The sequence below is a fragment of the Cottoperca gobio genome, chromosome 13 (assembly GCF_900634415.1).
Source record: "Cottoperca gobio chromosome 13, fCotGob3.1, whole genome shotgun sequence".
Lineage (NCBI taxonomy): Eukaryota > Metazoa > Chordata > Actinopteri > Perciformes > Bovichtidae > Cottoperca > Cottoperca gobio.
In genome coordinates, this window is record NC_041367.1 from 15145678 (window position 1) to 15162971 (window position 17294).

At 41.9% G+C, this 17294-nt stretch overlaps 1 protein-coding gene across 2 annotated transcripts in view; it reads right to left on the minus strand.

The window, feature by feature from the left end:
- The window catches only part of traf4a (tnf receptor-associated factor 4a), a 35531-nt gene that overhangs the window by 10269 nt on the left and 7968 nt on the right, over window positions 1-17294 (minus strand). For both annotated transcript variants that reach the window (XR_003833326.1, XM_029446967.1), the window contains exon 2: window positions 1029-1080. Coding sequence is in view for 1 of the 2 variants with exons in the window: in XM_029446967.1 (XP_029302827.1) it covers window positions 1029-1080 (52 nt within the window). In the remaining variant the exon portion in view is untranslated. The remainder of the gene's footprint in view (window positions 1-1028; window positions 1081-17294) is intronic.

A 17294-nucleotide genomic window follows, 5' to 3' on the forward strand; every position in this document is an offset into this window, starting at 1 on the left:
ATAGTTGAGAATTAAGCCCTTATCCTTTTGTTGCAGTCTCTCTCTTTACAGCAGTGATGTCACATGTGAGAGAGACGTCCTCTGACTCCGTTATACCGTTAGTCACTATCTTTTCACCCCCCGGGCACAATCTAGTTAAACGTCTTTACAAAACAAAGAGAGTTCTGTTGAAATTTAAATGCAGTTTTATTTTCTTCTGGGAGAGAATGAAATGCAACCCCTGACTCTCGGTTAAGGATTATTGCCTTTATGTTATCCAGAGATTCACGAGTATTGTTCAGTTTTTTATCTTAACATTTTAAAGTCAAAGTCAGCATCCTAAAATAGTTTTTCTTTTTTCTCATGTCTCAACTATACCTGGATCTAATCTAGCAGGATCATATTGTTATGACTGTATGATTGTCACTTTTTGGTTGGACTGCTGCACAGAAGTTTATTTACATTTGTGCAGCATGAAGTTAACATTTGTACTTTTGAATTAAATATCTCAACAACTGATGGATGAATTGCCATGAAATGTGATGCAGACATTAATGTCCCCCTCAAGATAAAATGGACTACATTTGGTGATCCTATGGTGTGCTTATGTGTGTAATGTGGAAAAATAACAACAGAGTGAGCATTACATTAAATTTCCCCTTGAGGGGTTAATAAAGTACAAGAAAAAAGATCCTTTGACTTTTTATTTAGCGCCATAATCAGCTCAATATTTCAATTTGTCCAATACTTTTGTTTATGTCTGCAAAACTAATGACATTCCTATTAATCAGCAGTACTTTGTATTTAGTGCCGATTAGCCAACATGGTAAACATTGTACCTGCTAAACACCAGCTTGTTGGCATTGTCACTGTGAGCATGTTAGAATGCATAGACATTAGCATTTTGCTCAATGCACTACTGTGCCTGTGTACAGCCTCACAAAGCAGGGCACTCTATTTAGAAAAATCGTATATAAATAGGGTTATTATTTTCATATTTGAGAAGTAAATTAGTGAATAAAAGTGTGGTGTGAGAGTGTTAATCGTACCTTGGCATAGTCCAGCGGCAGCTGGTCCTCCGGACACTTGAAGACGCCCTCACTGCAACAAAACAACAGAAAGGTTTTGTTATTATTGGAATCTACTCCGAATTAAGGGCGACTGCAGACAAATGCTATTTGCAAGCATATCAACAAGGACAATCAGCCATTTTTAAAATCATATTCAGTGTTTAGTGAGATCACTAACTCTGACCCGGATTGGGAACAACCGGAACTAAAAGGCACTTCTTTGATAGACAGTAACAGCAGCGCAGCATCGCCTTTTGTTTTATTCTGTCTCTTCAAACACTCTTAATATGAGAAGTTCTCTGACTCACCACACTGGATGACGTACAAACACAAACTGCACAATGAAGTAAGATCTTTGAACTTCTGGCTGCACGTTGGCTCTTTCATCTCTCCCTCAGAGGAAACGTCTGCATAGATCTTTATTACAAAAGAGGGCAAAACTACAAGTTGAAGCCTGATAGCATAATTTATAAAAACATGATTGACTTCCCAGCTATTTTTATAGATTCGCTCACAGAGTCAGTGTTTAATTTTTGCCCTTATCTCACAGTCTAGATAACAATGAGCTGGTTTCCACAGGCTTCTGTGTAAACCTCGCTTCATGCTCGAGGCTCTTCCTCAGGAAAAACAGACGATTTCCTGATGTGCTTGTGCGAGAGTCAGAAGAGTTGTTGTTTTCCTCCGGCAGTAAAAACCCAAAATAAGACTTTATTATAGGCCCCCACTCAGTTTTTGTGGCGCCACAGAGGAGCCTTCACTGGCCTGTTTTAGGGCCAAATGAGCGAGTGCCATGGCTCATTAGGACGTCCCCACCCTGATGTCATCATGAAATATTCACACTTGTAAATAATGGAGGCAGCAGCCACCAGGGGTGAGCTGCTGCACAGAATCTAAGTGTGCAGCTGCACAGCAAAAACCACCCAGACGCACAAAGGTTACTTAAAAAACACAGAAAAGGCAATCGGTGGCTGATCTCTGCTGTGTCCTGATCAGAGATGCTCTCTAAGGGTCTTCATTTCCAACTCTACTATTTTGATAAACGATTAAGTCATTTAAACATTCATTAGTTTAATCTTTTTTCTGTTTTACATAGTAGCAAACGACCAACTTTGGGTTTTAGACTGTTGGTCGGACAAAACAAGACATTTAAAGATATCAACTCGGGATGGTGGGAAGCTGTGAAATGCAGTAACGTTTTTATAGACAAAACGATGTATTGCTTAATCGGTTGTTAATGAAAAGCCCTGACCTCTTAAATACTTGTTTTCACATGAAATCCACTGGAACTACAGACAACAGAGATGTGTGTTTTTGTTCAAAAGTCACGAGCCCTGAAGCTTGATCTGACCACCCATGCAAAAGGCCTCTCGTAACCCTGACCATGCCTAAATTATGTTTAAACTAATTAAGGGACAACAGTGTTCAAACAGTCAGTGTTTGCCTCTTGGCGCTTTAATATGGTTGGCTGCAGCGTCACCTGACCGCGGCTCCCAGAGGCACAGCGACATGTGACAGAATGGGAATGCATGTGCACTTCGCCCCGTCTACCCAGCTGCTGTGAAGCCAGGGAGTGTGCTGACAGGGGGGGATGGGAGCAGAGGTTAGGCCTGGGAGGGAGGGAGGGTTGATGAAAATGAGGGGGGTGGGAGGAGGGAGGTTAATGCATGACGAGACAGCAGTAATTCTCCATCAGGGTCACTGTGTCAGCAGGGAGCTGGAGACCAATTAACAAGACACAAAAGGCTGTAAAAGAGGGTCAATCGATTACACTGGGAGAGCCTAGTCAGCATCTCACGTGTAGTGTGAAATCATTTCCAGTACTCATCGCCATCACCGAGGAATCATCTCACAATGTGGAGTATAGAGAGCAAAGCAACCACACAGCGAGAGGAGATGGGAAGCGACAGGCTCTCAGCTCCGGACAGGGGGACCGCCAGAGGCCCCGTCCAGCTCTGGCCCCGTATCTGACGCACAGAGATGCAGACAGGCGAAAAGAGCCAAGTCACAGACTGTCAGGATGATTCCTCCCCTGGTCGCAGAGAAGCTCCTGCAGCCACACATTCATGTGTTCGGGCCCCACTGCTGATAATACCGCTCGACTCTCTTGGTCGCTCGTGAGTTGAACTCGCTGCCGCTTTGTGACAGCACATTAGCAGTGTAAGGTTGGGCCGATGTGTAACGCAGCTCCAGTTAAATTATGTCCATCTTCTCTGACTACTGAGCGCTTTCTACAGTAAGAGGCTAGAGAGCAGCATGACCACATTTATTTTATTTTTTTTACAAATAAATCAATTAAATAGTTTGTCTATAGTCTAAAACTCAGCTCACAATGATTAAAAAAGCAAATACTTATACTGCATGCTGATGTCAGCATTTAGCTGCACTCTCACGGAGCTGTTAGCATGTAGACCCTTAGACCTTTGCCTGCCACATGCTTAATGAAACAGTTAATAGATGATCAGAATTGTTTGTAATTAATTAGCTGTTGAACAACTATTTTTTTACTCTAACCACACATTTGACTTAAGGCCAACATCGATTGATTAGTTGATTAACTAGTTGAACGACAGAAAACAATGTTGATAATGTTGATCCAGCTTCTAAAATGACACAATTTGCCTGTTTCATATGGTTAAAATACTTTGTGCTTTTTGGCCGTTGGTCAGACAAAACAAACATTCAATAGAAGTCACCTTGGGCTCTAGCTTAATCGTACACATAATAAGGAGGTTCATCAGTAGGCATAATGGTTAGTTGCAGCCCTAATGCAGTCATTAAAGGATCAACATAACTGTTACACAAAGCCTAAAAGGAAAACTCCTTCGTGCACATCCTTGCAAGTGGGAACCTGCACCTCACAAACAGCCAGCCTCTTTTAAAACAAGTTTCCCACAAATGTTTGTTTGTCTACCACAGATCTCAGACCACAGTTCACACCCTCGTGAGTGAACATCCAGGGTGAGAGGCCGATAAACAACTGTTTCAGTGTTGTGTTGGGCTGTCACAGGGGAGCAGCTTAAGACCGGACAGCATACAGTATAATACCATCACCTCATTAAAGTTTCATCGCCTCCTTCTGTCCGCTCGTACTGCGAGAGCAGCCGAGGCTCTGCAGCTGCTCTGCTGCGGAGACGGTCATGTTTAAATCACCTCAAATTTACTGCCAGACAAGGGCACACACATTATCACGTTGTGTTAGCTTGTAAAAAACACATTCACCCCTCTCTGCAGGTGAAATGCACCCACTAGTCAAACCCATCATTGCCTTGGACCTTAAATCCCTCTCCCCTCTCTTATTGGCCCCTCTCAAATCTTCTTTTCAGGCGCAGATTAAACAGACATCTATTCATCCAGCCGATACCACGAGGACAGCCGGCACAACATGCTTCGTCACTCTGCGCGCGGCTCCTAACAGCCAGGCGGTGAGAAGTACAAATCCCTCAGGTTTAATCTCACCGGTGCAGAGTGGAGGGTTGTTTTTTTTCCCTCAAGTGACAGCGACCAGCCTGCAGGCCACACAGAGCGGGTATGTTGGTGACAGTAACCTTGAAAGCTGCTCTATATTAGCTAACAGAGAGACTCCTGAACAAACCTCCCTGTGTTTGCCATTGTAGAGGGCAGGGCTGTCGAGAGACACTAAACAAACTAAATGAAAAGCATGAGGCCTTTGGAGAGTGCAAGTCTGTGGCACATTAACACTCTAAACAGACCTCTGTCACACGAGGTATTTCCTCAGATAGCATCGAGGAGCCTCGACTGAACTGCCCGCTTGTCTCCTGCTGGAGCTCACCTCCAGCTTTTATGTTCATCCTCGTGCTAAACCCTTTTTGTCTTTTCAAGTTATTACCAGGATTAACTTTTATATACACAAACAAAACCTTGAATTCCACCAGCTCCCACCGTTCGGGTTCTTCATCTCACAGCTGAAACCAAACTCCCTGCTTCTTTCCTCTCAGGAAGTTGAAGAGAAAACAGGAACTTTGTTTTATCTCAGATAGAGTTCCTATAATCCCCCCAAATCCGTCTGGTTTTCAGTTTGTGTGTGTAAGACTGTGTGCAGTCATGACTTCTTTCTTCTGAGCCTCTTATTTTAAACAATAATGAGTTCAGATATTATAGAGACATTACAGAGGGGACTGATATTCTTCCATGTATCATCAGTCTGTGATGTCCAACATATTCCAGGAGTTTTCTTGATGTTGTAGAAAGATGATTTATTTATTTATACAGTTATACTGCAGCTAGTAAGTAAAAATGGCAAAACAGTTTCAGCTTGTTCTGCTTTTCCTTGGCTTACATTATAGTAACTTGGATATTTGTAAAATCAACCATAATGCAATTTGTAGTATGGAAACAAATCTTTGAGATCAGTGTAACCGATTCCTCACTGATACTATAGAAAGTAAAAAGTCCGAACACTAATAGCAAACGGACATTTGGTCAGCTTTGTTCTGACATTGAAATGATGTGTGACTTTTGGACGGCTACTGCCACTTTAATTAAGGTAACTTCACAAAATTAGATTATCTAGATTACAAAGATTATTCTCATGATTTCCCAGCTGTCTCTGGGGCTGTCTTACCACAACCCACAATTAGTTGTAATTTATTCCAAATGAAAATTGAGGCTCAGTCTGAGTTATGTTGCTCAAAACTAATTTAGAACAATAGTGTATATTCAGTGGAGGATAAAACTAATGTATTATGTGTACTGTCATCTTACTCCACAGTTAATGTTGTCAGTTATTATGTATAGGCTGTGCTACTTCTTAAACCAACTGAAAATCCATTCGTGGAACTGCGTGCTCTCGATGACCGGACTTTAAAAGCTGCAGAAGCTCTTCCTCTCATCCTCACAACTAGATTAACGCCCTAATGTGATGCTGACTAATGTGGACCAAAACGAGGCCGAGTGACGGGGGCACGAGGGCTGGTGTTTGCACCTGTGGAACCTGATACACCACGAGCTCTCTTCGCCCACGACTGATTCAGAGCTCTCTGCAGCACTCGTTTATCTGAAAAGGGAGGAGCAGCTCCTGCTTTCACAGAATGTGATGACACACACGCCCACAGGTGGATCTCGACTGCTCCTCCACCGGCTTTCTGTGTGGGACATTCACACAGAGGGATGCTGTGACAGCTTCTTGTGTGGGATGTAATGCCTACAAGATAAAGTGTCCATACCTGTGGTTTGCTAGAGATTATACTATACATTTTCCTCTGCCACTTCTAATAGGAAGGCGATGCTAATGTATGTGAACAAGTCACCTTCTGACACACTAAAGCAACTACTTGATAGGTTTGTTTGACAATGAGCTCAGCCTGTCGGACAATATCCAAGACTAAAATTACCTAATTCCTTGTATCCAGTAGGCAACACACACATGCTCATGCTGTAGAATACATAGAGAACTACTATTGTGTCAACAAAGTAGCTGAAATGACAACTATTAGATTAGTCAAACGATGTTGATAATTGATTAATTGCTTAAGCCGTTTATTATTACTGTCCTTCCAGCACCCAGCAAAGCCGTTCTGCCAGTTAAACAGTGGATACTTAACTCATCTTTTCTGTTTTATGGGACTGGTACAACATGCTGTCCTCCTTTAATATTAGTTTAATTTATAGAGGTCTTCTGTGTGCTTAAACTTCTTCCAATCTGCTCCGTCCTTACTTTGTGAAATACAAATGTTGTCATTAATTACTGACCATATTTCACCGCAGGGGTCGTCTGATCAATATTACTCCAGTGTGATTTAGTGTTCCACAAGCACTTAAAAGAGCTATCTTTTTAGCAAAGGAAAGTCCGTAAATTTGAGTGAAACAGACTTTATTTGTCCTATAAATTCTCCAAGAAAGCACAGAAGAAGGGTATTAATTGCTACAGCAAGGTGTTGATAGATTTCAGGAACCTGCTTGTTGAGTTTAGTGCACGCTTGTCCTGAATAAGACACCTGTAAAATCCCATCCGACTTCCTCTGCGGGTCACTAACAGCCACTGGCAGCTGTTTCATATGAAGCAACAATGGCTGACAGTCTGCAGGTCATGGTCATCAAGAAGATAGAAATAAATTACATCTGACTCAGTGTTAGACAAGCCTAAAAAGACAGGCGGAAAATTAAACCGCTTCCAATGGTGTTTACACGTAATCATATAAATCAAGTAGAGCTCAACTTTAAAGTGCAGTTTAAAATCTCTATTTTATGCTTCCTTATCCAGACGAATACTTTTTTTTTTTATTGTGTTGCTTTGCCAAAGCAGGGAAAAAAATGATGCAAGTGGTAGAAAGGCACTACTACGAGAGTGTGAGTGTGTGTGTGGGTGGATGTCTGGCCTCTTTCCCTGGCTTCATCTCCAGCACCCCATGTAACACACTCGCTGGGACCAAATGTGGACCAAGATAGAAAAAGCATTAAAGAGGAAGGTTTTATTATGAGCATTACCTACAAAGGAATGCACATTTTAATGCCTTTGTTTCCTCTGTTTTGTGTAATATTCTGACTCAGAGATAATTGTACAAGCATACATCGTAGATCCTAACAGTCAGGACACCTGAGGCCATGCTTGCTCATGCCATCATCGCTTATGTAATGATATTCATTTCTCCTTGCAGTTCACCTCACCGTGCTGACATTTGTGAGCACAAGCCATCTGTGAGTGAGTTCACACAGCAATAAAGCGTCTAAAGGTTAACAAATTCTCCGTTTGTTTTTCTGAAATGTCAGCTTTGCAGTGGCACCGGCAGCAGATAAAGAGTAATACTACTGCGTACTGTATTCTGATTAAGGACATTGATGGAGCTCATTTACATTTCAACACAACAACTATACAACATTTTTGGGCTTGTTATTATTTTTTTCATAATGGCAAGTGTTGAAGAAATAATGAAAATCCCAGATAATATTTTGGCACAGGATGAACATCTTCTTAAAATACACAGAAATGTCTGCAGGCAATTTTAAATACTGTGAATATACTGAATATTGCATTAAAATTACAATATGAACATTATGCAAAAATACTGGAAGAAATATGCTACATGTTCCTATAATATGTAACCCTGAAAAGCTCTGTTCCTGTACACAAATGGTGTGTTTCGATGTAAACCCACTCATTTTAGTCTAAATATAAAAATACAAAAATAACATATGGGTGCAAAAAAAAGAAAGAATTACAGCCCACAATTCTTCTGTTTTTCTGTATTAATAAGAGAAACAACAACAAATTACCAAAAACATGACATACAAAAAAACATTATGGTGAACCTAATGAACTAAAACAATAAACTAATATGTTGCCATTAATGGTGTAATAATCCTGTTAACCGGTTTACATTTATGGCATAATGTGTACATAGCTTATAATTATTTCTACTTTGTACTGCAACTGTTGCACAACCAGTTCCCTTGGGATGGATACAATTCTATTTTATCTTAATCCTGTTAACAATACATTTCCCATTGATAATAAGGGTAACTTTATTCACACATAAGGGCTTGGTGAGAGGATAATTCTTATTGGTTTATTGCACTTTGTACAGCCCTACGTTTCCTGGACGGAAATATTTTGCTTGTGTGATTATAAAAAGTATCTCTGAGAAGCTGGTGAGGCGAAATAAGACAGTCGGTCTGAATTTGTGAGCAATTAATACGATGACTCAAATTGCCCGAGGAGCAGTTTAGGAAACACAGTGCCATGATAGCAAATTGTAAAGGAAAGAGCCACCTGCCAGAGGACAAGCCGGTTACAGAGACAGAGCGAGAGGAAGGAGGGAAGGAAGGAAGGAAGGAAGGAAGGAAGGAAGGAAGGAAGGAAGGAAGGAAGGAAGGAAGGAAGGAAGGAAGGAGGTAGAGTCAGTGGTAGGAAGAGCAGCCATCTGCAGACTGAGCGCAAGCCTGCGAGATGCCATAATCCATCCTTAAGTGTTTGAGAAGGGGAGACAGCGCTTAGAAGTATTTATAATCCCCTTGCACTGTCTCCTTCCATCAGTGTGATCGGGCTTTGACATGGAGTGTTTTTCAGAGAGCGGAGGGCTAGAACATGAAATGTTAAATCAGCGCTTCTAAATTATTTTCTGTTGACTTTATGAACTTATATCCTTCATGAACTCAAGTTGTATAGGACTTCCTCTTAACTCGCACCTACGATATTATGAATTTAGAAGAATAGTTTGACATTTTGGGAAATAGTTATTTGCCGTTTAGCAGGACGTTAGATGAGAAGGTATCAGGTAAGGTATCAATCTTCTCGTCTTACGTTAAAAAAGAAAACAAACATATTTCTTTATCACCCTGTTTGAAATCCATATCATGTCTTTCAGTTTTTCAGTCTCAGTTATGCAGTTTCATACCTCATACCTTTCAACCGTGTACAGATTGGCAGGCTTTTAAATAAATAAAACAGCAAATGTAATAGAATGCTGTAGTATCTTTTATTTTCCTGGTCGATTTCATCCCCCAGATTATACGCTCTATGCAGGAGGTACAGGAAAATCAATCCACTTTCATTAACTACTGCTGATCTGGATGCAGAGTGGTGGTGGTGGTGGTGGTGGTGGAGGTGTGGGGAGGGGGGGTCTGTCCCATCAATTGTATCAGGAGCTGAGCTCATGCAGTGCAGTCACCCTCACCCACGCAGTACACAGCAAAAATAAAAAGAAGACCACCATAACGGAGGCGTAGCCACATGCAGGAGCTGCGTTCATGAAAGGAAAAGAGGGCTTGAAAGGAGATGCTCTACGTTTGATCTGGTTGAAGGGCGGTTTGTTGAAGGGGCGGGGCGGATGGAGGACTGCGCCTGGAGATCAATGAAAGTCCTGAGCTTTAACATGTCGCACATGTGAGATGGACCTACTGCTCTTTAAAAAAAAAGTGCTAAAAGCTGCTGTCAAGGTTGCAGTGGGTGTTAAAAATCTCACTCTCCATTTTACTACCCACTGTCACACATTTGCGAAAAAGAAAGATCAACCGTTATTCACCAATTCACCCCAAATGGTAGCAGTTACCATAAATGTCTCCAGACGAGTGTGATTTTTAGCTGTTTTAATCACAGATGGCTAGTCTAATTTTAGCATAGCTTCAGAGGACAGATTTCTGCTCAAGAGGGTGATCTGCAGCGACGGCGGCTGGCTTCGAGGAGCTGCCACGCTAATCCTGTGGAATGCCTGCACTGGACAGAGGGGCTCTGAGATTGCCAAGGCATTGCCTGGCCTATTGAAAAGTAGAGCTGCTTGCCAACTGTATGCATATGGCGCGGCAGAAGTAGCACTAGACACAGTCGCCTCATTTTTTTCTTGAAATGGCATTAATGAATCAGCTATTAGAGTCACAATCATCGAGGAGCACAGCATGAAATCGCAGCACTTATACAGATTAAGTGTGGAAGCAGCAGTGCGCTTTGGGCCATTATACAAGCTGTCTGTCAAAATAAGAGAAAATGCATTTTCAATCAGCATGTGAATGCTGCTGCAATAATAAACGGGCGTCAGTCAGAAAACGGATGCTTGCTAATGTGCAGGTGTTCAGTTTGAGCTAATTTCTTAATAATTTTTATTAAAATTTAAAAACAATATCTGGACATTTTGAGAAACAGGCATATTCGCTTTTTTGCTGACAGCGACAGGCGGCAACCGGCTTTCTTAATTAGCTTAGCATAAAGACTGGAAACATAGGGAAAACAGCTAGCCTGGTTCTGTCCAAAGGTAACAAATCATCACAAAGACCCTGTATTCAGTCTGAATGCTTCATGGCAGCTAGCTGTTACGTTAGCTTCATGTTTAGCGGACAGATATGGAAGCAGTACCAATCTGCTATCTAACTCTCTGCAAGAACGTGCATTTGCCAAAATATTAAAGGCATTTTATATGTTTTTATAAAGTTTTGCTTGAGCTAACATGTTGTTGATGGCCAGAATATGTGACAGATGGTTGATACAGAGGGCAGGAGGTTAATGCCCTGTAAATCCAGAGATAAACATAAATCATTTCACTTTTAAAACACTTTCTCTGATTAGTTAGGATAGTAGCAGATATAACAGTCCTTTACATAAATAGGAGATTCACCCAAGATGTAAATGCTGTGATAGCATCCAGAGGAATATATGAAACCTCCACCAGTCAAGATAGGATTGAGCTTTAATGGAGTCTTTCTACTATCCTCCCTCACAGTAATAAAGATAAAGAAAAGAAAAATCAATCCTAACACAAATTCCCAAGAGGCGTATGAGTTAAAAAGCCATTAAAATGTAAAAAAGGATTTGACTTCCAAAGGTTTTATGCTCCTTTAACCAATTAAGACTCCCCGTATGAGACCATCCCATAGTAGGATCATTCACAAGCAGTTTCCTAAATTTAGCGGTGTGGATTTCAGCGTGAATTAACTGTCAGAATGCCTTTTTTGTCAAGACGGTCTTAACTCCTGCAGAAGAATGAAGAGGAATATGCCAATGGCTTGTTAGCTGGTCCTAACAGCTCATTATTCCTGCGTAACGACCTCCTTTTGCTCTCCGTGGGGTTTGTTTTTACGAGTTTCAAAACCACCTATCTGTTTCACCCAGCCCAGAGGCCAAGGAGGGACAGTTTCTCTTTAAAGAGAATTTACTCTGCAGTTGGCCACCAGAGGAAAGGCATCAATCAGGGACCACTTAGAGGTAAAGTTTCACAATTTAGCAGCACCTAGACACATGAGCTCATGGCACCAGAGGAGTCTGCTCTTAATGCCAAAACCTATACAGCAGACGAAGTCAGTTGTTTTTAATGCACGCAGATCTACTGCACGCCTCTGGGGAAAGAGCCTCAGAGAAACGCAGCTCTCAGCACCCTTCAATTAAAACTATTATTTTATTGCTGAGTGACTGTCACTCCTTTGAAAATATGTGGAGCAAAAGTGAGTCGTAAACAAGCCGAGAAGGAAAGCAACACAAAATGTAACAAAAGCAGACTACTATAACCTAAATCAGGTCCAGGAAGGCAGATAATTTCACCTCATTTCTGCGACCAACAGCAGCAGGTGGGCGGTGCAGATAATCTCTACAACCAGTGACATTTTATGGGCAACAAATCTTTTAATTAACCTGCACCTGTTCACCCCGTGTACACCGGAAAAGGAAATGAAACACAAAAATCTGCAATCATGCCTACAATTATTTGCGGGGTACCGCTCGTAGTTCGTGATTTGAAAGTGGCGGACAAACCCTTTTCCCGGCTGTGATAGGCTCGCTAGCGTCAGTGTTGGCTGTTCTCTTCTCACGATGTCGATCTTTTCTTGAAAGGTTCGTCTTTAAAATGGCGTTGTAATTATATCTGCGACCAAATCGATTTCTTCTCCTCCTTCAGCCATTGTGGGTTGAAAAAAAACAGCTTGTAGAAATCTACACAAATTATCTTGTTCAAAGGTTGCTAGCTCTGCATAGCTCTGCCTCTCAATAGTGCGTATCCAATCAAAAGACGTGCACGTGCTGACGTTATCGTACACCTGCTAGCTGGCCCCGGTGTCCCCAACTCGAAATCTGATTGGTTAACGCCACAGTTTTGTCTCCGTTCACTTTAAGCAACAGGCGCCCGCACTGTTGATTCTGAAGGCCTCAGGGCAGATTTCTTGGACCCTGGCAACACATCATGGCTGAAATATGATTGGATAAAAGCTCTAACATAAAGGCCAGCCCTCCAAATCTCGATCTGAGGCTGGAAGCAGCGCAACCAAGAGGAAAGCTATGAAATGAAGAGAATAGACTATGGGGAATAATTTAATACATATTTGTGGAAAGAATATATAAAAATGAAATGTATATTCTGATGATGTTTAGGCCAGCAGAGAAGGCCTTGCTGGCCCTGTCGAAGGACTGAAAGTAAAAAAAAAAAAGCTGGAATGTTTATCTCGATGTGTCCAACTTCTATTAATCGCATAACATTAATGGAGAGAAACATGCATTCATTTGCCTTTTCTTTTGCAGATTCTCTGTAAATATGGATACAATTTGTGGTACATTTGGATGAAAACTTTGGAGCTTTGAACACAAACTCCATCAAACTGCTAGTAATACCAGGAGGAGGCGCAGCAGCGGTCTTTTCTTTCCTGTCCTTCATAAGTAGGCCGCACACAAGCAAACCCCTCGAGCTGACCTGCTATGTGTGCGTGAGATAGCAGGTGTGGGTAAACCATTATCAGCTTTACTGTGCAAGTTATTTTAGTCCGATCCCACGAGAAGAAGAAAAACGTGCAATGCCCTCTGTGACACATTCCTTAATTAGCTGGAGGTGAAGTCCAATCCAGCCGAATCATTTAGAGTAAAGACAGAAAATGTTTTTTTGTTGAAGTGTCGACACAATGACTCAACCTCATGGATTGTTTATTTTAGGATTTGTGATACGGGCATTAGTTTTTGCATCACTCGAACTCTGCCAGACAGTCTGAGGTCACGGTGAACTGAAGACAAAATGGAGATGGGATAATGATTTGGATTTCTCCTTGTCAAAGTCTTTGACCTGCCTCGCCATGAGTCACCGTGATCACAGCAGAGTGCGGGAAGCGCAGCCATGAGTCTGATGTGTCACGGGTCACTTCCTCTCAGGCAGAAAAAACTGCTAACTTTTTTCTTGTCAAGCTCGTCTTTCTTACTTGATGTTGCTCACCTTCAAAAAAAACTAGTCAAATTGGGATATCCAAAAGGAAAACAGCGTTATATAATGTGCATTTCTGCTTTGTGCTCATTTGCATTCCCATTGAACTGCAAGCAGAAAAGCTTCTTTTCCTGATTTGTCAGGCCTGTGAGGTGTGCACATCAGTGGCAGTGACAATTTTAGGTCCTGTGCTTTTGTGTCCATGGTAACTGGGAGGGAAGGTATGTTTTTTTTTTTTTAGGTGTGTGTGTGTGTGTGTGTGTGTGTGTGAGCAGTTGGCAGACACAGACACATGCACTAATTCATAAAACATAAACAATGGCTGCTCCTATTATCAACTGTTATAATCTCAGACATGCTGTGGCTCCTATTTCCCCTTATCCGTCTGAATCTGTGAGGAGTAGCCTACATGTAGATTAAAGCAATACAGAAAACCGCCCCCGGCCTGTACATGCCCTCCTCTGACTGACTGTGAGCCAGCTCAGAGCTGCGCCTCCTGCAGTTGTCCACTTCTCTGCTTTGTGGATGCAATTTCTTTGTTCAGCGAGGCAAGGTGCTGACGTCAAATCGCCTCCTTTGTTTCAAAACGCCTCGGCTGCATTGTTCGTCTAGCATGAATTCTTCAACCTGCCCCTGTTGCTGGGAGCAACAATGAGATAAATGACAAGATTTTTCAATCAGCGCATAAAAGAGTAGAGGGGGAGCAAAGATGAAAACAAAAAGAGGAATTAGCAACAAATAGAGATGTCACCTGTTCCTCGTAAGAATAAATCACAAAGATGACGATGCAATTTTTATTCTTTGTCAGCTAAATTATATGCAATGCTTTAACATTGAGAACCACGCAGTTAATTTCTTTACAGTTACATTCTGCAACAAGACGTTCCTGAAGGGCTGCATTTGACCAGATATTTTATTTACTGGTTCCAGCTCCTCAATTGAGAATATGTTCTACTTTTCTTTACTTTTGGTTTTGGACAGTTTGTCGGACAAAAAGAGCAAATTGTATTTTTTTACATTTTATTGACCAAATAATTAGCTGATTAATCGAGAAAGTCATCAGCAGATGAATCTATAATGAAATTGAAATTAGTCTCAATTGTTAATCCAACACCACAATCAACCAATCCTGGGACATTAGCGTGGTTGGTGAGCTCAGAAAGTCTAGAAAGAGTTCCTCCAGCCTGAACGAGTTGACTGAATGATCCATCTGGACGTGCACCTGACGGAGCGACTTCCTGCGCGACCCTTTCATGGGATCAATAGTTGGCTTGTGCAGAGGGAGGAAGAAGGGTTCAGAGCATTAACGCTGTGTTGACATATGTGAGAATGAGCTGCGAGACACAACACAAGGGGGTTAGTGTACTTGACAGAGTCATTGAGCTGTTTGGTTAAAGAACCACCGCAGTAAACAGCCCAGCTGATGAGAGGAAGGTGGAAGAGAATTGGCAGGAAGGAAGCGGAAAGGCTGAGGGGCAACTGGGCAATGACCTTAACGTTGACGGGGCCCCTGTGGATAAATGACTATAATTCAAGAGTGTGTTCGCTTCAAGTGAAGGGCTTAACTGCTCTGCCGACACCTGTTCAGCTCTACAGAGGAGCCTTTCACTGAGGACAGGTGCCTCGAGTCGGCCACTTCCCCGCGCTCTCTGCTTCGCTCCCAGCTGCTCTCCTTTCAGACCTCAGACTCAGATTCCTCACATGCCGTCCTGCCAGCTCAGCAACCACTGCAGCGGTCACTTGGCAGACTGGTAGTTAAGACAAACTCCCTAATATAAATAAGACCTCTGTCAGAGCATCATCTCATGTTATGAGTGATAAAGAGGAAATAGTGCAGGATCAGTTTGTTTGTGATGCATGTGCACGTAAACAACTAAAAAGTTGCATTAAAGCACCTTTCCGTTCTATGGTAAATGGTGTACAAGTTCCTTTTAAGTATGTGTGTGAGTATATGAATAATAATATGACATTCCTTCAGTTAAAACCAGCAGTTTGAATCAAATTCAAGAGAAACAAATTCAAGAACTTGCTGCGTCGGCCATTTCCTTATTTCATTTTCTATATACGTAAGTGGGAGCAGTAACTGTTGGTATGGCTGCAACAAACAATTATTTTATTCAAATGAAAGAATCGGCAAGTTATTTTCTCAATTAACCAATTAATAATTTGCTCTAAAAAATGTCAGAAAATAAAAATGTAAAAGCCCAAGGTTGTCTGAACAGCAGTCCAAAATCCTGTGACTATGACATAAGACAAAGAAAAATCTCACAATTCAGAAGCTGAATGATGCTTAAAAAAAACTTAAATAGTTAATTGATAATCAAAACAACTGCCAACTAATTTCTGGTAAATCAACTAATGGTGTCTGACTCGTAAACTGCTGTGGAATTTTAGTTATGCACAAACATTGGAAACAAATCAGAAAAAACAAAAAGCATCCTGCTGGAATAATTTCTGTGGGAGTTTGAACACGTGTGTTGCTGTCACACTGTCGACTCTCTAGCTGGTTCAGTGACCTGTGCACAAGACTAACAGATTGGAGGTGGGGGCGGGGGGGTCAGTTAGTACGGTAGGGAGCAGAGCGCAGATGAAGCCAGATTGAGCACTGAAATGGTTTTAAACTGAAAAATGTGTCTCATACCTTGAAATATCTGCAGCTTAACACCCCGACTACAAACCTCGTGGAGGGGCTCGCAGAGAGCATGTATGTGTTATGATAAACATACCTTTATCTAAGCTGTTTCACATAGCATGCATACCCGGGCACGTGTAAGCACTAGCCATGCTTTTCATATCTGGGCCAACTGGCTGCAGTCCAGCAGCAGCAGGGCTGGGTTTGGCGGCTTGGTCCCAGCATGCTTGCTGTGTGAGGGGAAAGGTGCTTCGCTGAATAGCTGGAATGTTTTCTGTCTTTGTTTGGCCCCAAAAGGCTGGGAGATTCATTTTAAAGGACCTCTTATAAAAAGGAGGGCAAGTTGAGGCATGTTTATAACTGGCTCTTATAGGCAGTTGTAGTCACACTGCTGCTGCTTATTAAGTGTCATTTGATTTTGGGATATTAATATGATTCTAATCAATATACTTCGCAAGAGTACACTTTCCACAGTCTTCATTTTGACGGATAACAAAAGACCAAAGCTATACTTCCGATCCACCCAACAACCAGACCACCAGCGACGATGAGTTCAGCTCTAAATATAACACGCAGTCAAACTAGTAATTGCAGTCATTTTAAGTTGCACTCTGCAAATGATTCAGGTGTGTGGAAGTTGAGTCACGGTTTTAAGACTTTCTGTAAACCACAAATTGCCTTTTGTCTAAACTTTTACAACGTTTTCGACCTCATAGCGGGGAAAAGACACCATGTGAGGTCACTTGATTTGAACAAACAGTCACGGGTCGTCTAGAACTCAACTAGAGGCAATGAGTTCTTGAACCAGCCGCAGCATTTAGGATGTACTTCTGTCCGAAGCTGCAGCTGGCTGAACTCTCAAGGCGGTTTTGCTCGGGATTCAAATAAAATCGGCTACTTTCAGGGGTCTTTCAAAAAAGTGATGAATTATGCTCAAACTGGGTGTCACTAATAAACTTGAAAGTGAACCGCACCCCGTCACAACGAGAGGCTAAA